This window comes from Gorilla gorilla, chromosome 17 (assembly GCF_029281585.2).
Source record: "Gorilla gorilla gorilla isolate KB3781 chromosome 17, NHGRI_mGorGor1-v2.1_pri, whole genome shotgun sequence".
Classification (NCBI taxonomy): domain Eukaryota; kingdom Metazoa; phylum Chordata; class Mammalia; order Primates; family Hominidae; genus Gorilla; species Gorilla gorilla.
Genome location: NC_073241.2, coordinates 50,718,211 through 50,744,600, shown reverse-complemented (window position 1 = coordinate 50,744,600; position 26,390 = coordinate 50,718,211). Strand labels below are relative to the sequence as shown.

Here is a 26,390-nt window from a genome sequence, read left to right as displayed (position 1 = left end):
CAGCCTGGGCAACAGAGTGAGAGTCTGTCTTAAAAAAATAAAAAAGAAAAAGAAAGAAAGTAGGTGCTGGCAAAGTGGGCTCTGGGTCCAAGGTTGGCCAAGGCTCTCATGGAGCCTGGTAGAATAAGGCTGGGGCTGTGCACTTTCTTTCTGGTTGCCATTTGGTAGCAATGCAGCCACCAGCAGCTGGGTAGGCTGATGGGGGATTTCACCTTTGTTCCATTCTATAATTCTACTTAAAATACAACAAGTGGTCTACTGGCCTTGCACAGAAAACCTCCAGGTCAAAGAAATGCCAATGACAGCTATCAAATGAATAACACATGAACACTTTTGAGGTGTTTTAGAACTGGAAAGGACCAAGATGCCCTGTATATGAACAACTGTGCCTTTTCTTTTTCTTTTTTAGAGACAGAGTCCCGCTCTGTCACCCAGGCTGGAGTGCAGTAGTGCAATCTCGGCTCACTGCAACCTTCGCTTCCCAGGTTCAAGCAATTCTCCTGCCTCAGCCTCCTGAGTAGCTGGGATTACAGGCATGCGCCCAGCTAATTTTGTATTTTTAGTAGAGACAGGGTTTCTCCATGTTGATCAGGCTGGTCTCAAACTCCTGACCTCAGGTGATCCGCCCGCCTCAGCCTCCCAAAGTGCTGGGATTACAGGTGTGAGCCACTGCGCCCGGTCTTTTTTTTTTTTTTGAGATGGAGTCTCACTCTGTCGCTCGGACTGGAGTGCAATGGCGCAATCTCAGCTCACTGCAACCTCCGCCTCCCAGGTTCAAGTGATTCTCCTGCCTCAACCTCCCAAGTACCTGGGATTACAGGTGCCCGCCACCACGCCCGGCTAATTTTTTTTTTGTATTTTTAGTAGAGACAGGGTTTTACCACGTTGGCCAGGCTGGTCTCGAACTCCTGACCTCAGGTGATCCACCCACCTTGGCCTCCCAAAGTGGTGGGATTACAGGCATGAGCCACCGCGCCCCGCCCACTCTGCCTTTTCATAGAAAGAGAATGAGTTCAGGGGCAGAGAGAAGTTCAGCTGCTTGTCCCAGTTCATACAACTGATCAGAGACAAAGCTAGCTCTAGATTTTGTCCAGCCTCTAGCAAGGTCTTCTACACATTGCAAGGATTTAGCTGGCTGGGTAGAAATGAAGAAATCCTTCAGTTCAATAAATCCTGGGCTGGTCCCTTCAGGTATTCAGTAAGTCATAGCTACTATTAGGCTGGGGTGACTGGGTTGGAGGAAATAAGTATAGATAATCTATGTTTCAAGCTTAATGCTTTTTGCTGGGCCACGTAGAAAAGCCAAAGTCAGAATAAATGGTAACTTTGACATCTGGCATTTCTGTTTCATACTCTGGAAGAACCATGAAGTCAGAAGTGCACGGTTTCTCCAATCTGTCATGCTTGCATTAAACTATACTTACAACTTTTGTAGCACAAAACTACAATAGAAAGTTGATGAGATCATCATTTAAAATAAAAGTTAGGAAACTCTGAATGATGTTACCAGAAAAAGAAGATGCATTTCAAGCTGGTGGATGTAACAGGTGGGTAGGAACGCTTAAAGGGGGTACTCATGGAATGATTTTGGAAAATTAAGACTACATGTGCTGTGAAAGGATTAATGTCACAGTGTCAGTTAAGACTTTCCAAATCCAACAGCTGCAAAAATATCAAACCCTACTTGAGCCTGTGCTCCTTCCGGATGCAGTATTATAATCTACTGAATAGGATGCATCCATAGGTCCTCATTTTAATTTCCTTTTCTTTTTTCTTAGCAAAATTATGGGCAGGTTTGTTAAATAGCTGTTAAATAATATGATCAATTAAAGCCATTCTAAGAACTATAGCTACTAAAAATTAGAATTTGCCTCATAAAATAAAGCCCGATCGCCCCAACATTGGATGATCAAACAGAATATTGTGGAGGGCAGAAAGGGACCTTTATTAGGTTAGGTAAATTCTAATGTCTCTACCTACCTCTGAATCTATGATTCAAGGTCACAGAGGGAAAAAAAACTCTTTCAGAGTTTAATCTGGAAATGGGGATTTTTTTTTTCTTTTTTTAGAAAAGGGAAGAAAAGACCGCAGAGTTATGTTCCTTAATCCCTAAGGCCAGGGACTGGAGGAGGCGCCCCAAGAACTGAATTCACCTCAATTATGATTGCTCTTTAATTTCTTCCAGTGTATACTTCAAATCTCTCATAGTAAAGTTTAGTTTTTACTGAATCATCTTAGGGTCCTTGCCTGTGGTGGACAGGGGAGAAAAGAGGGAAAAATGTCAAAGTCTGAGGTGTAGGGTAGGAGAGGCCGGAGCTCAGAGAAGCGGGACTTTTTTTTTTTTTTGAGACGGCGTCTCGCTCTGTCACCCAGGCTGGAGTGCAGTGGCGTGGTCTCGGCTCACTGCAAGCTCCGCCTCCCAGGTTCACACCATTCTCCTGCCTCAGCCTCCCAAGTAGCTGGGACTACAGGCATCTGCCACCACGCCTGGCTAATTTTTCGTATTTTTAGTAGAGATGGGGTTTCACCGTGTTAGCCAGGGTGGTCTCGATCTCCTGATGTCATGGTCCGCCCGCCTCGGCCTCCCAAAGTGCTGGGATTACAGGCGTGGGCCACCGTGCCCAGCCAGAAGCGGGTCTTGAATAAGCAAATCCCTCTCTGCCCTATCCATCTCCTGATGATAGCAGTGAAGCATGACTGGGAGCTGACTCAGCATGAAAAGTAATGCAATGGCCCACTTTGGTTGTATTTTCCTTTATTGATCTTGGATGATCACATAAAACAATAGTAGGGCATCTTAGGAAAGGCTGTTTTAATTTGGCCTTTGCATGTCATCTGCAAGGGCTCCATCAAACACCCCGTAGCACTGACACAAAAGGCTTTTGGCTATTTTAGATCTGCAAGTACAGCTAGAGAGAAGAGCAGAAGGCCTTATTTACTATTTACCTCTCCAAGAGTGTGTTCACCATTTTTTCAAAAGTCTCGTCACATCTCAGAAGTGGGCTCGTGATCCCCCACTGCAGAGACTTGCTGTACTCATTCAAGCCAAAGTACAGCTTCTCCTCGCAGCCCACGTCCTCCTGGTTCAAAATACAGAGCAAAAACCCAATGAGGACAGGATACAGTGTGTCTTGTTTTCCAGAAAGTGGGGTTTACAGAAATGACCCCTGTAAGAGATTATTTCCTGACAAGAAAAAATACTGTTTCATTATGTAACCCGACACCAACTCTGCAGTCATCTCTGAGGCACTAAGTGAAACTTCTTTTAATTTCAAAGGAACTGAATATGTGATTAGTGGAAAGTTGACACACTTCCTTCAGGCACATGGTTCGTTTTCTTTTTCTTTTGTTGGGATACACAAGGTCAGACAGCCTCAATTCTCAGCCTTTTTCCCTGCTGGAAGTAGTTCTCTATACAGATAAATAGGCTCTCCTCAGAACGCTCTAGAGATTGACAAACTCCTCTGTTACAGAAACCTTAACTTTTCTGACATCATTTCATAATGATAACTCATAAAAAGCTTATCTTTGCAAACAAATTTTACTTTAAAAATGGAATATATGCTTTCCTTTAACAGGATCCACAGTATTTAACGTAGCCCCCTCTTGATGAGTCAGTCATCACTGTGAAAATGAATAGCTATTTTAGGATGTGACACAAGGATGCCCTCAGAGGATCTTGAGAAGTGTGACAAGTTGCTTATCCTTAAACTCAGAAGCTCTACGATATTAAATAAGCTTTTCGAGTTCATGAATCTGTTTTTGTTTGTAGTTTTCTTTTGCATCTTTTCTACATTAGTTTTTTACAGCCACTGCTTGCTGTCATGTTGCCTGTGCCATTTGGTCTCACTTTTGTTATTTTATTTTATTTTTGAGACCAAGTTTTGCTCTTGTTGCCCAGGCTGGAGTGCAATGGTGTGATCTTGGCTCACTGCAACCTCTGCCTCCTGGTTTCAAGCGATTCTCCTGCCTCAGCCTCCCGAGTGGCTGGGATTACAGGCACCCACCACCACGCCCAGCTAATTTCTTTTTTGCATTTTTAGGAGAGACGGGGTTTCGCCACGTTGGCCAGGCTGGTCTCAAATTCCTGGACTCAGTTGATCCGCTCGCCTTGGCCTCCCAAAGTGCTGGGATTACAGGCGTAAGCTACTGCGCCTGGCCCACTTTTGTTATTTATTACGTGTTGACATTTTTATTTAAGCGCTCTCCAACTCATAAAGGAAATAAGGCAGCTTTAAAAAATGTAATAAGATAAAGGCTGGGCACGGTGGCTCACGCCTGTAAACCCAGCACTTTTTTTTGAGACCAGCCTGGCCAATATGGTGAAACCCCATCTCTACCGAAAACACAAAAATTAGCCAGGCATGGTGGCAGGTGCCTACAGACCCAGCTACTCAGGAGGCTGAGGCAGAAGAATACCTTGAACCCGGAGGTGGAGGTTGCAGTGAGCCGAGATTGTGCCACTGCACTCCAGCCTGGGCGACAGAGTGAAACTCCATCTCAAAAAAAAAAACAAATTTTATATATATATATATATGTATGTATTAAGATAAAAATAAATTAAGCAATCAGAGGAAGAAAAAGCAAGGGTAAGAGAAGGAAGATTGGGCCAGGGATAAAGTAAGCATTCCCTAAAATGCATGCCAGCAGCTTCTGCACATTTTGTTAGAAGTGGGCTACAAATTTGGTAGCCCAAATTCTGAGCTTTTTTTTTTTTTTTTTTGAGGAGTCTCACTCTGTCACCCAGGCTGGAGTGCAGTGGCGTGATCTCGGCTCACTGCAATCTCTGCCTCCTGGGTTCAAGCCATTCTCCTGCCTCAGCCTCCCAAGCAGCTGGGACTACAGGCATGCACCACCACACCCAGCTAATTTTTGTATTTTTAGTAGAGATTAGATTTCACCATGTTAGCAGGCTGGTGTCGAATTCCTGATCTCAGGTGATCAACCTGCCTCGGCCTCCCAAAGTGCTGGGATTACAGACATGAGCCAATGTGCCCGGCTGGTTCTGAGCTTTTCAGTAACCATCTAAAGAGAAACAACTGTATGATTTATGAGGTCCATAAGATAAAAATAAAGCATGTTTTAACTGGCAGCTTTTAATTTTTTGAGGCCCCCCCAAAACCCTGCTTTTAGGAATAGGGTTTGAGAGTAAACAGGCTTTATGAGAGCACCGGAATATGTTCCTAGAGATACTGGAGACTGACAACATAGATTGAATGACATCTATTTTCAAGGCTAGAAGCCTTTGCTTATTTCCTTCTGGGCTTAGCTGTGTTCTGGGTAACTGTGTCAAATAAGTCATTTCACAGGGAAAAAAGTCATTCATCTAAGTTTCCCTCCTCATCTGGACTGCAGACACAGAGTCATTTGGAAAAGCTTTATGAAGTGTGTACTTGGTCTTCACGTTTCCCTCTCACCCTTGGCCCCTGTTTCTTTGGGAAAATGTCAAATCCTATTCCGAGCCTGCTGCTCTTCCTGACACAGCATTAGAACTGCTGGATACGATGCATCCGCCTTGCATCCACCTGTCCTCGTTTTTATTTCTCTTTCTTCTTAGCAGGTTGGTAAATAAATGGCCTATGATTAACTAGAGCCAGTATGGGTTTTGAGAACTAGAGCTACTAAAAATTAGAATTAGAAGTGAACGGTTTCTCCATCTCTTCTGTTTGCATTAAACTGTAACTATGGTTTTGTGTTACAAAAGTTTTAATAGAAATGAGTGGAACCATCCTTTAAACTATGAGTTATGAAACTGAATGATTTTACTATAAAGATACGTTTCAGGTATCATAAATCGTATGACTTATTGAATCACTATTTCTGGGGGGAGAATGTCCCTTCTCATAAGGCAAACTCCCCGCTGTGGAAGGCCTGCCCTCTCAGTGACCCTCCATGCTCCCTGTGCTTTCGCTGCTGTCTCTGCCTTTGCTCCTGTCCAACGCTCTGCTCTCCAGACGCTGTTCCCTGGAAGGTCACCAAGGACTCCTGAGGCCAACGCCAGTAGTGATGACTTGTTGGCCCTTGGTCTCACTACCCTCTTGGCCTCACTACCCTCTTGGCAGTTCTTTGTTATTTTCTTCCATGATTCTAACCACACCAGCTGCTTCAATAATCATTGTTTGTATTAAAAAAAAAAATCTGTAATCTACACAATGGTGTGCTCACCTGCATCTTAACTCAAAGTCAGTCTCATCTGCCCTCCACAAATCAAACTTCTTTCAGGCCAGGCGTGGTAGTTCACGCCTATAATCCCAGCACTTTGGAAGGCCGAGGAGGGCAGATCACTTGAGGTCAGGAGTTCAAGACCAGCCTGGCCAACACGGTGAAACCCCATCTCTATTGAAAATATAAAAAATTAGCCGAGCGTGGTGGCACACGCCTGTAATCCCAGCTACTCAGGAGGCTGATGCAGAAGAATCGCTTGAACCCGGGAGGCAGAGGTTGCAGTGAGCCGAGATCGTGCCACTGCACTCCAACCTGGCTAACAGAGTGAGACTCCGTCTCAAAAAACAAAACAAAAAACTTCTTTCAACTTCTTTTTTCCAACTAAAGGGAACGCCTCAAAAATATTTCTGGTTCTTCTCTTTCCCTGAATAAACAAATCCTAGAAAATGTACCATGTCTCCCATCCATTTTACTACCAGGACCATCATTCTAATTCATGTATTTGTTCATTCTAACCCAAATTATCAGAAAAGCCACTGACTGATCTACTTCTAATCACTTTGACTTAGCCTCTAGATTGAATGAACTGCCTCTCAGTAGCTATTAAAGCTGAACATATGAGTACCTGATGACACAGCAATTTCACTCTCAGAGACCCAAAAGAAATGCATACGTACATTTACTAAAGGGTGTGCCAGGATGTTACAGCAGTACTATGTGAAATAAAATAGGATGGATACATGAATTGTGGTGGAGTCATATAATGTAACACACACACAGAGCAAAAAGAATGATTTACGATTCATGAAAACTACAAATTTCACAAACATAATGTTGAGCAAAGGAAGTCAGATACAAGAGAGTACATACTCCATGTTTCCATTTATATAAGCTCCATGCTGAGCAAAACAAATCTGTAGTACAGAAGGCCAGAATAGTGTTACCCTTTAGTGGGGGTGCCTAGAAGGGACACAGGACTTCTAGGGTGGTGGTAATATTCTGTTTCTTGATCTGAGTGCTGATCCCACAGGTGTGTTTCGTTTGTAAAAATTCATCAAGCTGTACATTTACATTGTTAATACAAACAAGAAACAGGTAAATTCTAATAATGCTATATATATATTTTATATATATAATATATATTATATATATTTTATATATATAATATATATTATATATTTTATATATATTATATATAATATATATTTTATATATTATATATAATATATATTTTATATATTATATAATATATATTTTATATATTATATATAATATATATTTTATATATTATATATAATATATATTTTATATATTATAATATATATTTTATATATTTTATATATTATATATATTTTATATATATTATATATATTATATATATATTTTATGTATATTTTATATATTTTATATATATATTATATATATAATATATATACACACATACACACACACACACACACACATACACATACATATATACTGTTGCTCAAAAATCCTTAATGCCTGTACAATAAGTATAAACTTTGCTAGCCTGGCACTCACAGCCTCCATGTGTATATTTCCAGTCTTCTTTTGCGTCCTATCCAGCATTCTCTGAAAAATGCCCCCAGTTTTCTCCTCTGTGTCCCCTGCCCACACTGTCTGCTGCCAGGAGTGCCTCCTCCTGCCCCCATCCCCCTGCCCAGGCCTTCCTGTCTTTCCAGGGCCATCCCCTGTTCTCTCTTTTCCACAGAGCTTCCCCTGTACCTCTCAAATAAATGTGACTCCTCCCTCACTTCAACTCCCAGAACATTTTGATTTTTTGAAATTGTCTTATTCTCCTCTGGATAATAGTGACTTAGATATGTACTTTGCTTTCTCCTCTAAACCATCAGTTTTCTTTTTCTTTCTTTCTTTTTTTTTAATCTGTCACCCACGCTGGAGTACAGTGGTGCTATCTCGGCTCTTTGCAAACTCCGCCTCCCGGGTTCAAGTGATTCTCCTGCTTCAGCCTTCTGAGTAGCTGGGATTACAGTTGCCCGCCACCATGCCTGGCTAATTTTTGTATTTTTAGTAGGGATGGGGTTTCACCGTGTTGCCCAGGCTGGTCTCTAACTCTTGACTTCAAATGATCTGCCTGCCTTGGCATTCCAAAGTGCTGGGATTACAGGCATGAGCCACTGTGCTTGGCCTAAACCATCAGTTTTCTGTGTGTTCTTTGCAAGATTCAACACAAGTCCACAAGTGTGCTCAATCATATTTTTTGAATTAAATTAATTTGCTTTTTTCCAATTACTCCTCCTGGGATATAGGCTTCAATATAACTAAAGGACGCTAATCATCAGGAGCTTCTCCCTTACATGTATAAGGTTGTTGTATATTAAATTAAATGCTTTTTTTTCCTTTATCCCATGTTGATCTCAATTTCAGGGATGATTTCTTTAAATCTTAAATTGAAGAAGAGTATAACTATTCACCTCTCAATTAGTTTGAACAAATACCTGATATCGTATCTTTAATCCAGAAGTACATCACTAGATATACCTAAGATAAGGAGCTCCTCCCCTCTTTTTGTTTTTGAGATGGAGTCTTCCTCTGTCGCCTAGGCTGGAGTGCAGTGGCATAATCTCGGCTCACTGCAATCTCCACTTCCTGGGTTCAAGCAATTCTCCAGCCTCAGCCTCTGGAGTAGCTGGGATTACAGGTGCCTGCCACCACACACAGCTAATTTTTGTATTTTTAGTAGAGATGGGGTTTCACCACATTGGCCAGGTTGGTCTCGAACTCCCGACCTCAAGTGATCCACTCATCTCAGCCTCCCAGAGTGCTGAGTTTACAGGCGTGAGCCACCGCGCCTGGCCAAAAACCCTTTTCAGAAACATAACTACAGGCTGGGTACAGTGGCTCATGCCTGTAATCCTGATACTTTGGGAGGTCAAGACGGGAGGACTGCTTGAGGCCAAGAGTTTGAGACCAGCCTGGGTAATACAGTGAGATACTGTCTCTACAGAATATTTTTAAAATTAGCCAGGCATGGTGGTATGTGCGTGTAGCTCTGCTACTTGGGAGGGTGAGGTGGGAGGATTGTTTGAGCCCAGGAGATTGAGGCTGCAGTGAGCCATGATTGCACAACTGCACTCCAGCATGGGCGTCAGACCCTGACTCAAAAAAACATAAAAATAACTGTAATACCATTATTAAACCTTAAAAATTAATCATTTCCTTAAAATGATTTTTTTTTTTTTTTGAGACAGGGTCTTGCTATGTCTCTCAAGCTGGAATGTAGTGGCATAATCTCAGCTCACTGCAGCCTTGACCTCCTGGGTTCAAGCAGTCTTCCCACTTCAGCCTCCTGAGTAGCTGGGACTATAGACACATGCCACCGTGCCTGGCTAACTTTTATACTTCTTGTAGAGATGGGGTTTCACCATGTTGCCCAGGCTGGTCTTGAACTCCTGGGCTCAAGTGATCCACCCACCTCGGCCTCCCTAAGTGCTGGGATTACAGGTGTGAGCCACTGTGCCTGGCTAAAATGACTTTTAAGGAAAATTATTTTAAGCCTGTTTCTCTATTTCATGGTAGGAGAAAATAAAGGGCAGAGGCTATTGGTCCTTCTTCCTATCACTGGGGTGTGATCCCTTTCGGAAAAGACTGAATTAGGACAGTTCTCTCTACACTCCAATATATCGAAATTTAATGCAAAATAGGAGAACTATCTGGGGGATTAAAAAATTAATTAGTCTTGGCTGGGCATGGTGGCTCACACCTGTAATTCCAGGACTTTGAGAGGCCGAGGTGAGTGGATCAACTGAGGTTGGGAGTTCGAGACCAGCCTGGCCAACATGGTGAAACTTGGTCTCTATTAAAAAAACAAAAATTAACCAGGCATGGTGGCGGGCACCTGTAATCTCAGCTACTCTGGAGGCTGAGGCAGGAGAACTGCTTGAACCTGGGGGGTGGAGGTTGCAGTGAGCTGACTTCGCACCACTGCACTCCAGCCTGGGTGACAGAGCGAGACTCTGCCTCAAAAAAATAATTAATTAGAAAAATAATTATTCTTTCCATTCATTCTCTTGGCAATCCATTCTTTGTCAGAGCAACCCAGCAGCTACTTGGGTAGCCCACAGGCTCCCCTTGTAGTTTGGAGGCAAAGGAACTCTGGCAGCTCTGTTATCTCACCCCTACCTCAACTGCCCAATGAATGGCTGGAGCCGGCATGGAGAAGATACCAAGAAAGCAAAAGCTCAAAGTAATCTCTAGTGATAGAACACACTGAGTTAGTTCTCATAAGGCAGCAACTGCTGAAGACAAGATTCAAGGACCTGAGCTTCCTGCTTGCAAGGAACAAACCAATGCTTGAAGACAAGAGCGCCGTCAGAGAACTTACCTACTTCATGACAGAATAAAATGCACTGGGTTGAAAAATAAATGTTAGTTTTATGTAAGACATTTTTGGTGTTTTTTACTTAAACATGTTTATTTTAAAATATCCAGTGTGTTCAATATTTTTAAATGAGGGATCCATTGCTTAATGGCTAATTTTTATTATTTTTATGAAACTCACATTTCTTTTCTTTGATAGTATATTTAGCATACAGTTTCAGGTCATAGAAAATATCTTTCAATATTAGAGATTGGAGTAAAAACTATAAATCCCTGGATATATCCAATGTTGAGATGGGTAGTCTCAACACATTCACTGCTACTATGGAGTTATTTAAAGTAACAGTGCCATCATCCCATTTCATACAGAAGACTGTGAAAACTGATTTAAAAGAAAAACCCAGTTGCTGGAGGAGCAAGAGAGTAATTAACAGTGATGCAGATCATCAGACTAAAACATGACAAAAAGGCCATCCAAGAGGACAATAAAATTTCCAGGTCTCAGGGTGAAATTAATCATATGAAGGCACAAAGGAAATCCAGGATATTGATGATGGCCTCAGATAACATCAACATTTTCTTTTTGAAAAATTATATACGACAGATAATTTTGTATCTGCATGATACCTAAGAACCACCTAATCAAATTTATATAGGATACTACTCACAAGCCTTTAGTCTTATAATAATTGTAAATATATGGAACTTTTGGAAGATACAGAATTATGTTAGTTTTTTGTTTGTTTTTTTTTTGAGACAGAGTCTCGCTCTGTCCCCCAGGCTGGAGTGCAGTGGCACAATCTCCGCTCACTGCAACCTCTGCCTCCCGGGTTTAAGTGATTCTCCTGCCTCAGCCTCCTGAGTAGCTGGGATTACAGGCGTGTGCCAGCACACCCGGCTAATTTTTTGTATTTTTAGTAGAGACGGGGTTTCACCATGTTAGCCAGGATGGTCTTGATCTCCTGACCTTGTGATCCACCCGCCTTGGCCTCCCAAAGTGCTGGAATTATAGGTGTGAGCCACCGCACCCAGCCAGATTTTTGAACTCGTACATAAAGCATTACATTAGATTTTGAATTCTTATGAATATGGTCTTAAGCCATGACACATTTTGTTACAAGGTCCTACCCTCTTGGGAACTGAGAACATGACAGTGTATCAGACAGCAGGCAAGATACTCACCCCAGTATCCAGCTGTATCCAGTGAACCTCATTGCTAGAGCTAATGCGGGACTGTTGGGTCTGCAGAGTGTATGGGAAGGAGCTGACCTGGAGCACCAGGAGGTTGAAAGCTTCCAGAACTTCTCTGCAATTAATGACTCTATCAGCTAGCCCATGACTGGGTTCGCTATGTGACAAAGAGCCTGAAATGACACTGTAGAAAAATTGAAAGTCATATTAATATCTCATTTAACCAAGTAGATACAGAATCAGACACTAACATGGACATACTGTTTTAGTTTTTATTTTTCTATCTCTTTTCAATTGGGAGCAGAGAAGAAACAACTAAAATTTGACCGGAAGGGAAAAAAAATTTACATTCCTTCTTTTCAGACAGATTTCAGGAATATGTATTTTTTTTCCTTTTCACTTTATTCCCAATATACCTCAAAGTGCAAACTCAGTCATTTAGGCCAGTGATATCTAAATCTGCAGTTGGGCCGGGCATGGTGGCTCACGTCTGTAATCCCAGCACTTTGGGAGGCCAAGGCAGATGGACCACCTGAGGTCAGGAGTTCAAGACCAGCCTGGCCAACATGGTGAAACCCCATCTCTATTAAAAAAAAAATACAAAAAAAATTAGCTGGGTGTGGCGGTGTGTGCCTGTAATCCTAGCTACTCGGGAGGCTAAGGCAGGAGAATTGCTTGAACCAGGAGGAGGAGGTGGCGGTGAGCAGAAATCACGCCACTGTGCTCCAGCCTGGGCAACACAGTGAGACTGTTTAAAAAAAAAACAAAACCCCAAAACAACAACAAAAAAAAATTAAATTCAGAGAAGTCCCAACATGTATCCTCAGAAATATCACCCAAAACTTTCAAAGATGAGGTGTACGGGGTCAATGAGCTATTCCTGCTCATAGAAGACTACCAAGACCTGAACAGATGTGGGCAAAATTTCTTTTCTCACTCTCTCTCTCTCCCTCCCTTCCTTTCTTCAAAATCTAACAAGTTCTACAAGATCTTATTTATACCTATGTATGGCTCTAGGTTTCAGATTGTGGAGTATTATCAAACACTTTCTGGCTTCTGAAAAAGAGCTTTGCAATTCTGACATTTCCCTACCACAAACCAAAAACTTCCAGATTCCTAACCTCAGCATCTCCTGGAGAAAAGAACATCTACAAATGCTTGACGATGTCTGAAATTTCTCTCCCCACTACATGGTGAGGACAAACCATGATATGTAATACACGATGACTATTTGCCACCCCCCACCCCTGCTGATTTGCTTTTTGATCCATAGGAGCAAAGATGCCCCCTACCAGATAATTACTAGAATTTGATCTGGGAGCAAATATGGCTCCATATTTGACTCTTTTTTTTTTTTTTTTTTTTTTTTTTTTGAGACGGAGTCTCTCTCTGTGTCACCCAGGTTGGAGTGCAGTGGCATAATCTCCGCTCACTGCAACCTCTGCCTCCTGGGTTCAAGTGATTTTCCTGCTTCAGCCTCCCAAGTAGCTGGGATTACAGGCATGTGCCACCACACCCAGCTAATTTTTTTGTATTTTTGGTAGAGACGGGGTTTCACCATGTTGGCCAGGCTGGTCTTGAACTCTTGACCCCAAGTAATCCACCCACCTTGGCTTCTCAAAGTGCTGGGATTATAGGTGTGAGCCACCGCACCCTGCCAACTTTTCTTTCATTAATAAGTTCATCCAGGCCAGGCATGGTGGCTCACGCCTGTAATCCCAGCACTTTGGGAGGCCAAGGTGGGTGTATCACGAGGTCAGGAGTTCAAGGCTGGCCTGGCCAAGATGTTGAAACCCCATCTCTACTAAAAATACAAAAATTAGCCAGACGTGTGGCTGGCATCTGTAATCCCAGCTACTCAGGAGGCTGAGGCACAGAATTGCTTGAACCCGGAAGGCGGGGGTTGCAGTGAGCCGAGATCGCATCACTGCACTCCAGCCTGGGTGACAGAGTGAGACTCTATCTCAAAAATAATAAGTTCATCCAGTAAATATGATACTCTCTTGTTTAAACTGGGAAAGTGGGGAAGGTTTCAGGTCATGAAAGTGGCATCTCTACTGCTTTTAAAGGCAAGAGGGAAGAGAGAAGGGCAAGGAAGAGGAGAAATAGTGAGAGAGGAAGGAAAAGAAGCAAGGCCAAATGGAAAAGTGGGGTGGAGGCAGAGAGGGAAGCACATCTCCCTTCCAGGAGCTCATTCATCTTAACCTCCTTATTGCTGTCCTTTCTCTAACGAAGCTGAGTTCCACAAAGCTCTTAAAACAAATTTTTTTCAGGAATCTCTAAATTCATCCAGAGTGTAGTGATATGGTTTGGCTCTGTTTCCGCACCCAAATCTTATCTTGTAGTTCCCATAATTCTCATGTGTTGTGGGAGGGACCCGGTGGGAGATGATTGAATTATGGGGATGGGTCTTTCCCATGCTGGTCTCGTGATAACGAAAGTCTCATGAGATCTGATAGTATCATAAGGGGGAGTTTCCCTGAAGAAGCTGGCTGGAGAAATTTGCATAAGTAACAAGTAGCGGAATCTTAATTCCCAAGACAATGGGGGAAAATGTCTCCAGGGCATGTCAGAGGTCTTCATGGCAGCCCCTCCCATCCACAAACCTAGAGGCCTAGGAGGAAAAAGTGTTTTTGTGGGCAAGGAGGGAAAAGTGGTTTTTTGGGGCGGGCCCTGTGCTGTGTGCAGCCTAGGGACTTGAAGCCCCACATCCTAGCTGCTCCAGCCATGACTAAAGGGGCCAATGTACAGCTTGGGCTGTTGCTTCAGAGGGTGGAAGCCCCAAACCTTGGCACCTTCCACATGGTGTTGAGCCTGTGGGTACACAGAAGTCAACAACTGAGGTTTGGGAGCCTCTGCCTAGATTTCAGAAGATGTATGGAAATGCCTGCATGCCCAGGCAAAAGTTTGCTGCAGGGGTGGGGTCCTCATGGAGAACCTCTGCTAGGGCAGTGTGGAAGGGAAATGTGGGGTCAGACCCACCACACTGAGTTCCTACTGGTGCCAGTAGCCTCTTTGTTTTAGCCAATTTCTCCCATTTGGAATGGCTGTATTTATCCAATGCCTGTACCCCCATTGTATCTAGGAAGTAACTAACTTGCTTTTGATTTTACAGGCTCATAGGCAGAAGGGACTTGCCTTGTCTCAGATGAGACTTTGGACTTGGATTTTTGGGTTAATGCTGAAAAGTGTTGAGACTTTGGGAGACTGTTGGGAAGGCACAATTGGTTTTGAAATGTGAAGATATGAGATTTGGGAGGGGCCAGGGGTGGAAAGATATGGTTTGGCTCTGTATCCCCACCCAAATCTCATCTTGTAGCTCCCATAATTCCCATGTGTTGTGGGAGGGACCCAGTGGGAGATGACTGAATTATGGAGGTGGGTCTTTCCCGTGTTGTTCTTGTGACAGTAAGTCTCACGAGATCTGATGATATTATCAGAGGTTTCTGCTTTTACATCTTCCTCATTCTCTCTTTGCCTGCCGCCATCCATGTAAGATGTGACTTGCTCCTCCCTGCCTTATGCCATGATTGTGAGGCTTCCCCAGCTACGAGGAGCTGTGAGTCCAATGAAACCTCTTTTGTAAATTTTCCAGTCTCGGGTATGTCCTTATTAGCAGCATGAAAATGGACTAATATATGTAGTTAACATAAAACCAACATGAAATCGATGAGAGAAGTCGAGGAAGCAAGAAAAGGGTAGGAAAAAGTTACCAGTAAGAAGATGGCAAACATTAGGGTCCCTGGGCTTTGGAATCACCTTTAACACATTTTCTTTTCTTTCTTTTTTTTTTTTTTTGAGACAAAGTCTCACTCTGTCACCCAGACAGGAGTGCAGTGGTGTGATCTTGGCTCACTGGAACCTCCAGCGCCTGGGTTCAAACAATTCTCCTGCCTCAGCCTCCCAAGTAGCTGGGATTACCGGCATGCACTACCAGGCCCAGCTAATTTTTGTATTTTTAGCAGAGATGGGGTTTCACCATGTTGGCCAGGCTGGTCTCTAACTCCTGACCTCAAGTGATCCACCCGCCTCAGCCTCCCAAAGTGTTGGGATTACAGGTGTGAGCCACTGCGCCCGTCCATCTTTAACATATTTCATTAGGTAACAATTATTCCTGTAGAAGGGAGACTCCATTTGCTCACTCTGAACCAATCACCTCGTTAGTTCCACATGGGAGTTGTCATGAACTAGCACAAACAGTGTGTACGGGTTCTGTTTCACTCTCCTCATAAAAACTTCAAACTTGGTTTGAATCTCATTGTCTAGACGAACAACATATTTTTCTGCTCTCTGATGGGCTGTCCCATTTTCCTCCAGACCCAAGTCTACAAGGACACCTGCCAAGAAGAAAAAAGTTCATCTTTTAACACACTTTTACACATACACACACACACAGGAGATAGACTTGAGTTCATTGTCAGCTGACACTGGGTACCAACTGTATGAAGAGATTTACAGAGCAGATGTTTTTTCTTTCTTATGTTCCCCATCACAGCATGAGGAGGAAATATCAGATATCCTTTTCTTTGTAACACTGCCGCTCACCTCCCATCCCTGACACAAATACAGGGAACATTCTGGTACATGAGATAAAGGCAGCTGAGTGTATGAGACCTTTGCTTCATTAAATTCTGTTTGTATATAACATGCTGCTGCTAATGGCTTCAACAGGCCACCTGGAAAAAAATTAAGCTTTGGGCTACAGCTCTTGACCAAATTAATATAAGCCTTTTTTACCCTAAATTTGGCAACAAACCATATACAAGAAAAAAAAAAACCAATATAATGTTCAAGGATACCACATTAGATTGTGAGCTTTTTATGGTAGTGTTTTACTCATTTTTATACAGTGACCATCTTGCACAGTATTTAGAGCACTGGCAGACCTCAGTGAATGTTGGATTTATGTACCAACTTAATAAACTGAACTGAATTAGTCATGATTGCTATATTTTCAAAATGTTAGAAACTATGAAACTTTGATACTGTATCATTATCTCTGTCTATAATAAAATTACTTCTGCACACATCTAAAGTAGTTCTAGGCACATAAAACTGTTGTTGAGATAATTGATTAAAAGAAGAAATCTTCCTTTAAATGAAGAGACTTTTATGAATTATATTGACTTAATTTTATCTGTCTTTTCTTTTAATATAAATGCAGCTCAGTGAACAATTACATGCAATTAGCATCTAGAATCTGTAATACTAACAGGCCTAAATGGTACAACAGAAAAAAAGTTTTACCATACGAAAAATTCTTTATACCAGAAAAGGTGGAGAGAAAGGTAATTTTGCTTTCAAACACTGTTCATTAGGAGGCTTTACTCACCATTTGTTTTCAATTCCCACCCAAATGTAGTCAAATTTTGCTGTGAATATTTCCAAAAGCAATCAATCAAACATTTAATTTGGCAGGTACTGTGATTTTTTTGTGAAAGTGGATTGTGGCTGGGTGTGGTGGCTCATGCCTGTAATTCCAGCACTTTGGGAAGCTAAGACAGGCGGACCACTTGAGGCCAGGAGTTCCACACCAGCCTGGGCAACATAGTGAGACCTTATCTCTATAAAAAATACAAACATTAGCCAGGTGTGGTGGCGCACGCCTGTAGTCCCAGCTACTCAGAAGGCTGAGGAGGAGAATTGCTTCAACCCAGGAGGCCGAGGTTGCAGTGCGCCAAGATCACACCACTGCACTCCAGCCTGGGCAATACAGTGAGACTGTTTCAAAAAAAAAAAAAAAAAAAGAAAAGAAACAAAAGAGAGGAAAAAACTCATTCAACCTTCGATAGCTATTTATTGATCATCTACTGTGTGCCATGCCACTTACTGTGCTAGGTCTGGGGATAGAGGGGAACAGGACTAAGATCTAAATCTCATGGAGTTCATGATGGAGAAGACAGAAAATTCTGATGAGTGTCATGATGGAGACAAGGTACTATGGGGTAGGCAGAGGAAGCAGGTAGAGGCATTAGAGAAAGGACCTACTTAATCTCTGAAGTGTCTGTTTCCTTATCTGTAAAATAGGGAGTGTAGTACCAGTTGCAAATTAGTCTGTATTTCCTGTTTATCCTTAGGAAATAAGCAGCGTGAGTTAAGGCATCCTAAAAAGATCATAAATAATTCATAAAGAGGATAAAATATACTGTATTGATAATTAAGAGTTTGCTGCCTTTCAAAACAAATGAAATAAAGACCGATTGTGGCTTTTTGGCTAAGGTCCAGTGTAAAGATGACTGTATATCTTTGACAGGTCAATTCCATACATTCCCTTACTGGAAAAACAAAGTTCCAGAAATCTAAGAGGTTGTTTTCTTGGATATAACACGGTATATTAGTCCATAACTATGCAGGGTGCTGGATCTGTCCTCAGCAGGCACATCAGAGCTACCTGATTGTTTTATTTGCAGCTGGGCATTTTTAGTAGATCATCCCTACTTTTAAATTGTGTTATAGACTTGCTTTTATTTTTTCTTCCTCATAATGAAAGTGATACATACTTATTTTGGAAAAACTAGAAAGTATAGAGATACATTTAAAAATAAAAATGTATCCATAATTCTTTAATTCACTGCTTCCATTTTTGTGCTTTCTTTCCTGTTTTTTTCTATGCATATTGTGCAGCCTGACTCACATTTTGTAATTGTATATCCTGAGATATATATATATATATATATATATATATATATATATATATATTTGGCTTATAACTACAAAGAAACAAAACAAGTAAGAACAAAACTATCATTGTTTACTAATAATATGTCTGTGTAGAAAACACAAAATAATCTATGGATGAATCAATAAGAATTTAGTTGATAGATTCAAAATAAATTTACAAAGATCAGTTGCATTTCTGTACACAGGCAGTAGTTAGGAAGTGTACTTTAAAAAAACATTTACAGTAAGTTCAAAAAATATTATGTATCTAGGAATAAATCTTACAAAACGTATGTAAGACCTTTATGGAGAAAATGATGAAACTATTAATTATGTTAAAAATGATCTAAATAGAGCTACATCATAAAATAAAAATTAAATTTTCCTCAAACTTATCTAGAGACTTAATGTAATTCCAATAAAATTACCTTTTTTTAAAAAAAAATTTAAAGAGACAAGAGTCGTGTTCTGTCACCCACGCTGAGTGCAGTCATGTGATCACATTTCACTGTGGCCTTGAGCTACTGGGCTCAAGCTATCCTCCTGCCTCAGCGTCCTGAGTAGCTGGGCCTGCAGGCATGTGCTAGCATGCCTGGCTAATTTTTTTTTTTTTTTTTTTTATAGAGATGGGGGTCTCACTATGTTGCCCACGCTGGTCTCAAACCCCTGGCCTCAAGCAGTCCTCCAGCTTTGGCCTCTCAAAGCACTGGGATTATAGGCATGATCCTAGCCCAACAGGTTTGATTTTTTAAATTTTACTTGAAAAAATGTTTTTAAAATGTATATGGCCGAGCAAAGAACCACAAAGAGTCAAGATAGTTCTGAAGTAGAAAACATGGGAGAGGTTTGTCTCACTGGAAATTAAGAATTTCTTTGTTAATAAGACAGTGGTTTGGGCACAGAAGTATGAGTTAGTAATTGTGTAAAACCAGAAAAAAAGTCAAAGAAGTGAATATATTGTAGATAATGAGAACTAGGTTTCTTCCTGTCAGAGAAAGAAGTTACAAATAACTCATATTTTTAAACATAGATAGGTAGATATAGAAATAGAGAGGTATATGTGTGCATTCATGGGTTAATATACATACATATAATTTCCTAGCTCTGTCTGCTGAGTGGACTTAGGCACAATGACATCCTAGTAGCAATGGGCACACTTAACGCCCACATTTTGATTTCTAAATATCATTCTTCAATACAAGGAATCAGGTTTCTTGGAAAAAAGGTTAATCCCAGTGTTGAGGCAGAACAATAAAAAGTAACCCTCAAATGTCTTATGGTTTCAGAAAGTAAGAAACAGTATGTGAAAATGGATGATAATATGTTAAAAAAAACCACAAGAGCCTGCCTGAAGGAGCCTCCAATGGCCAATGCTGGAAAATTTGAGCAAAATAATAATGATCATCACTATAGTGTTGGAAATAACCCATAGAATAAAATAAAAATGACCTGTATTTATAAATACATACATAAATGAGGAGGAACAGCTTTTCCTTACAGAATTTAATTAACAAACTCCTACTAGTAAATGTAGGGAAAAAATGACAGAAAATCATCAACTTGGAAATACTACAATAAATTGCAGGCAAGATCCACTAATGGATGCAAAAATTAGTGGTTGAAAGTTTGATGAAAACAGGATATTACCATTGCTCAAAATATTTCCACAAGATTTTAAATCACTTCCAAAGAAGAAACTAGTAACTTTACAATGCAGAAACTTGGCAGACATACCTTAATCAAGTGATCAAGGTTAACATCACCAATAATAAAACATCAACCTCATGTACTCCCTGACATGATGCAATGAGGACACAGTATCACTTTTGTGGTTTTCTTGCCAAAAACTCAAAACCTCAATTTAATTGTGAGAAAACTCAAACATTCCCTACACAAAACAATTGATTAGTATTCACTTAAGGTCATGAAAAGCCAGGAAAGACTGAAGAAATGTCATAGATTGCAGGAGATGAAGAGGACATAACTGAATGCAATGTGTGAACCTGGACTGGAACCTGGAACAGGAAAAACGACACGAAGAGAAAGATTGGTGAGATCTTTTGTTAACAGTATCATTATGGCACTGAGTTCCTGCTCTGATAATTGTATTATAGTTAGGTAAGTTGTTAACTTTAAGAGAAATTGAGTGAAGGGTTTAGCGAACTCTATGATTTTTTAACAGCTTTAGTGATTGATATAAGCATGTATTCACATATAATTTACCCATTTATAATGTATAATTCAATGGCTTTTAGTATATATTCATGGAGTTGGACAACAGTCACCACAATTTTAAAACATTTTCATCACCTCCTAAGGAAACTCCATACATTTAACCCCTCAATTCTTCCCTCAACACCCCCATCCCTAGGCAATCACAGTCTACTTTGTGTCTCTATAGACTGGCTTATTCTAGACATTTCATGCAAGTGTGATTGTACAAGATGCAATCTTGTGTGATTGGCTTCTTTCACTTGGAATAATGTTTTCAAGTTTCATCCATGTTGTAGTATGCATCAATACTTTATTTCTCTTTATTGTTAATATTCCATTGTATGGATATACCACATTTTATTTATCCATTCATCACTTGGTGGATATTTGGGTTTTTCTGCTTTTTTGCTATTATGAATAATGTTGCTATGAACATTTGTGTACAGGTTTTTGCATGCAGGTATATTTTCACTTCTCTCTCATTTCGTATCTTTTTTTTTTTTTTTTTTGAGATGGAGTCTCGCTCTGTCACCCAGGCTGGAGTGCAGTGGCATGACCTCGGCTCACTGCGAGCTCCACCTCCCGGGTTCACGCCATTGTCCTGCCTCAGCCTCCTGAGTAGCTGGGACTACAGGTGCATGCCACCACGCCCGGCTAATTTTTTTGCGTTTTTAGTAGAGACAGGGTTTCACTGTGTTAGCCAGGATGCTCTCAATCTCCTGACCTTGTGATCCACCTGCCTCGGCCTCCCAAAGTGCTGGGATTACAGGTGTGAGCCACTGCGCCCGGCTCATTTCATATCTTGGAGTGGAATTGCTGGATCATAGAGTAACTCTATATTTAATCATTTGGACAACCACTAGACTGTTTTCTAAAGCGGCTGTACCATTTTAAATTCCTAACAGCAGTGTACGAGGTTCCAATTTCTCCACATATTCAACAATTCTTACTACCTCTCTTTTATGGGTCATCCTAGTGGGGTGTGCAGCAGTCTCTCATTGTGGTTTTGATTCGCATTTCTCCAATGGCTAATGAGGAACATCTTTTCATGTGTTCACTGGCCATTCATGTATCTCCTTTGGACAGATGCCTATTCAGATCCTTCATCCATATCTTAAACAATTTGTCTTTTTATTATTGAATTGTAACAGGTCCTTGAATATTGTAGATATAGTCCTGTATCAGATAAATGATTTCCAAATAGTTTCTCCCATTCTGTGGCTTGTCTTTTCACTTTCTTGATGAGGTCCTTTGAAGTACAAATATTTAGAATTTTGAGGATTGTCCAGTTTATGTATAAAAGTTTATGCTTTTGGTGTCATATGCAAGAAAGAAATAATTATTAGTATTCCAAGGTCACAAAGATTTATACCCATTTTCTTCTAAGAATTTTGTAATTGTAACTCATACATTTAGGTCTTTGATCCATTTTGAGTTATTTTTTGTATGTGAGGTAGAGGTCAAACTTTATTCTTTTGCATGTGGATATTCAGTTGTCCCAGCATCATTCGTTGAAAAGACTGTTCTTTCTCTGTTAAACTGTCTTGGCACCCTTGTCAAAATTGAATTGATTGTAAATGGGAGGTTTATTTCTGGAATCTCAATACCATCTTGTTTATCTATATGCTTATCATTTTGTCATCACCACACTGTCTTGAGTACAGTAGCTTATATAGTTTACTGTAGCTTAAAATGGGGAAGTGAGAGTCTTCCAATGTTATTCTTTTTCAATAATGTTTTGGGTATGCTGGGTCCTCAAATTTCCACACGAATTTTAGGATCAGCTTGTAAATCTCTGCAAAGTAGCCAGCTGGGATTTTGGTAGGGAATGCATTGAAACTGTAGACCAATTTGGGGGAATATGGTCATCTTAAAAATATTAATATATCTTCAATTTTATAAATATGTCTTTTCATTTATTTAGGTATTCTTTAATTTTGTTCAGCAATGCTTCATTATTTCAAAGCATAAGCTTTGCACTTCTTTTGTCAAATTCATTCCTATGTATTTTTTGATATTCTTGTGATTAAAATTTTCTTAATTTCATTTTCAGATCCCTTGTACTATTTTTGCAACTTTTTTATGTCTAAAATTATTTTAAAATAAAAAAAATTTAAGGAGGTGTGCACATACCAAATATTTACTGAAGTACATACTTTGCAGGTGGGAGTGTAAATATAATCACTTTGGAAAAAATTTAGCATTCTTTGGTAAAATTTAAAATGTTCATAACCTGTGCTCCAACAATTCTATTCCCAGAGAAACTCTTATATGTGTACCAGCACTGTTTGAAGGAATCAAAAAACTAGAAACATTACAAATGTACATCAGTAGTAGAATTGTGCTTTTTAAAATATATGTGATGTATTTATATAAAAGAATACTAAAAATCAGTAAAAAGAATGAATTACAGCTACAAACAACAGCAGGAACAACTTCAGGGACGTAACATTAAGCATAAAATATAAATCACAGGAGAATACGTAGAATGTAGTTCCACTTAGGTTTAAAGTATATGAAATTAAGCACATATGGTTTAGAAGTTAAGGCATTATGGTAAAACTATAAATAAAAGCAAGGGAATGATAAACACAAAATTCAGTGTAATGGTTACCTTTGAAAAGAGAGGGACATTAGCATCAAGGAGGCGCACCAGGGAGGAACAGTCTTCCATGTTCCTTATTTTGGTGGGTAATGAGTGCTCATTCCATTGTGATTTTAAAAATATCCTTTATAAATTTGATCTATTGAATAATTAAAACTTCTTAAAAAGGGGGAATGTAAATTACCCATCCATGTTTTAGAAACTATTTGAGGACAATAATAACTCTACAGAATTCCATCTGAAAGATACATCATCAATGAAAAGCAACTATTTTAACTTCACATTCTATTTTGACTACTACAGAAATGGAAAGACTACTACAGAAATGGAAAGACTAGTGTCACAAATACCTGTATACTCTTCAATTAGATTAATCAGTTGTTAATATTTTGCTACATTTGCTTTTCCTTTGTTACTTTTTATTTATTGTTGTGTTTTTGCTAAATAATTTGGAAATAAGTAACGTATATCATAATACTTTACCCTTAAATCCTTCAATATGCTCTTCCTAAGAGCAAAGGCATTCTCCTGTATAACTACGATATCATTATTACATCTATGGAACTGAACCAACATCAGTATAATATTCTTTAATACACAGCCCATATTTGAGTTTCAGTAATTGTCCCAGAGCTGTGTTTTAATTTTTTATATTTTACTCAAGTATCCAATTAAGAATTAAGCATGGGTTTTGGGGCTGGGGAGATTAGGTTTATTAAAGGACACAAAATTTCAGTTAGGAGGAAAAGTTCAGGGAATTGATTGTACAACATGGTAATTATAGTTAATAATAATATATTTTATACTTGAAAATTGCTAAGAGAGTAGATGTTAAATGTTCTTCACCACAAACAAATAATAAGTATGTGAGGTAATGGACATGTTCATTAGTTTGATTTAGCCATTCCATAATGTTTACTTAACATGTCATGTTCTATATCAAAAATATATACAATCTTTGTCCATTAAAAAATAAATGAGTTAAGTATTATACTTGGTTGTCATGTCTCTTTATTCTCCATGTTTAAAATAACCAACAGCCTCCCTGACTTTTCTTTTACCTTTTTTCTTTTTAATCTTTCATGATGTTATTTTTTAAAATTCAAGCTAATTGTTTTGTAAGATGCCACACCATCTGGATCTGTCTGGAAGCTTCCTTGTGATCAGACTCAGGTTGAACAGTTTTGGCAATTATACCTCATAGGTGACATTATGTGCTTTTTTGCACATAATGTCAGTTTGTCTCATAACTGGAGATGCCAAATTTTGATTACTTGCTTACGGCAGTGTCTACTGCCAGATCTCTCCATTGTAGAGATACCTTTCCCTCTGTTAGCTTTTGATCCATGGGATGATACTTTGAGACTTTGTGAATATTTGTTCCCTGACATTTTTATTTTTTTTGAGATGGTGTCTCTCTCTGTCCCCAGGCTAGAGTGCAGTGGCGCGATCTCGGCTCACTGCAACCTCTGCCTCTTGGATTCAAGTGATTCTCCTGCCTCGGCCTCCTGAGTAGCTGGGATTACAGGCATGTGTCACTACGCCTGGCTAATTTTTGTATTTATAGTAGAGATGCGGTTTTACCATACTGACCAGGATAGTCTCGATCTCTTGACCTCGTGATCCGCCCCCCTCGGCCTCCCAAAGTGCTGGGATTACAGGCGTGAGCGACCGCGCCCCGGCCCCCTAATGACATTTTATTCAATGGCTTTAGTATCCATCTTTGTCAGAATCAATAATTACACATTGGTACTACAAAGTGGGGATTTTCTAATTCCATCATTTTTCCTGCATTTATTAATTGATACTCTTCTGTAGAGAAGGCATTCCCCTAACCTTTCACTTCTCCTGTTCCTTTTATTTTTTAGTATTGTTCTGGACTCATGGGTTTTAAAAAATTTTTCAATAGGTTGCAATCCATTGCTATCATTCCTTGTGACGCTCGAAATTTCCAAATTTAGCCATAAATCCCCTCAAGCAGGCTGCCATGTCCTTTTGGCATGCTCCAATCAATCTTTGCACTTTCTCACTTTCTGACACAACAAAATATTCCAGAAATGTTTCCACTTCAGAGCTGGGACAGTGGGGAATGGTGTTAAAAGCCCAAACCTAAATGCTCCATGTGCTCACAGATACGAGTTTGAGACCAGCCTGAGCAACGTGGTGAGATCTTGTCTCTAAAAAAAATTAGCCAAGTGTGGTGGCATGTGCCTGTAGTTCCAAATACTTGGGAGGCTGAGGTGGGAGGATTACTTGAGCCTGGGAGTTCGAGGCTGGAATGGGGCATGATCATGCCACTGCACTCCAACCTGGGCAACAGAGTGAGACCCTGTCTTTCAGTGGACAGGAGGATTTTTCTTTTTTCAAATTATGACTTCACCCTTTTATTGCCAATTTAAACCTAAAATGAATATTTCTTATTTTCCCATTTCACATTTGAAGTTCCCGTCTTTCATTTGAGAACCCTGGTTTTCAACATTCAACTACTGCCGGGCATGGTGGCTCACGCCTGTAATCCCAGCACTTTGGGAGGCCGAGGTGGGCGGATCCTGAGGTCAGGAGATCGAGACCATCCTGACTCTCACGGTGAAACCCCATCTCTATTAAAAATACAAAAAATTAGCCAGGCTCGGTGGCAGGCGCTTGTGGTCCCAGCTACTTGGGAGGCTGAGGCAGGAGAATGGCGTGAATCCGGGAGGCGGAGCTTGCAGTGAGCCGAGATCACGCCACTGTACTCCAGCCTGGGGGACAGAGCGAGACTCCATCTCAAAAAAAAAAAAAAAAAAAAGAACCATTAAGCTATTTACCTATCTGCTCTCTCCTATGATATACACAAAATAGTTTTAAGATTATCAGTAATACTCCCAGTAACAAACATTCTAATTCAAATTCAAGATTTCTTTCCAATTTTCTTCCCCATAGGATATGTCACATTAACAGCATACAGTAAGAAAACTGTTAAAAAAATTAGTTGAATTAATTCTTTCTGCTGTGTGGTTAATGTTATCAATGTGATATGCAGTTAGGTTCCTTCATTTGTTTGTATTAAATTTTAAGTTTGCCATTCCCCATTATTTTATTTTTGAATATATAAATCATTTTCAAGGCTCAAAAGTCAAAATTATAGTCATTCCATACCTATCTCTTCCATCCCATAGATGAACTTTTCCATTAGGCCGGGTGCAGTGGCTCA

The 26,390-nt window shown here is 40.2% G+C and overlaps 1 protein-coding gene across 7 annotated transcripts in view; it reads right to left on the bottom strand.

Annotated features, from left to right (window-relative positions):
• The window catches only part of GREB1L (GREB1 like retinoic acid receptor coactivator), a 365,194-nt gene that overhangs the window by 119,535 nt on the left and 219,269 nt on the right, over window positions 1-26,390 (bottom strand). For all 7 annotated transcript variants that reach the window (XR_010131273.1, XR_008673625.2, XR_008673626.2 and 4 more), the window contains 3 exons: window positions 15,875-16,055; window positions 11,710-11,902; window positions 2,947-3,080 (listed from right to left, as the gene is read on the bottom strand). Coding sequence is in view for 4 of the 7 variants with exons in the window: in XM_055368620.2 (XP_055224595.1) it covers window positions 2,947-3,080; window positions 11,710-11,902; window positions 15,875-16,055 (508 nt within the window). In the remaining 3 variants the exon portion in view is untranslated. The remainder of the gene's footprint in view (window positions 1-2,946; window positions 3,081-11,709; window positions 11,903-15,874; window positions 16,056-26,390) is intronic.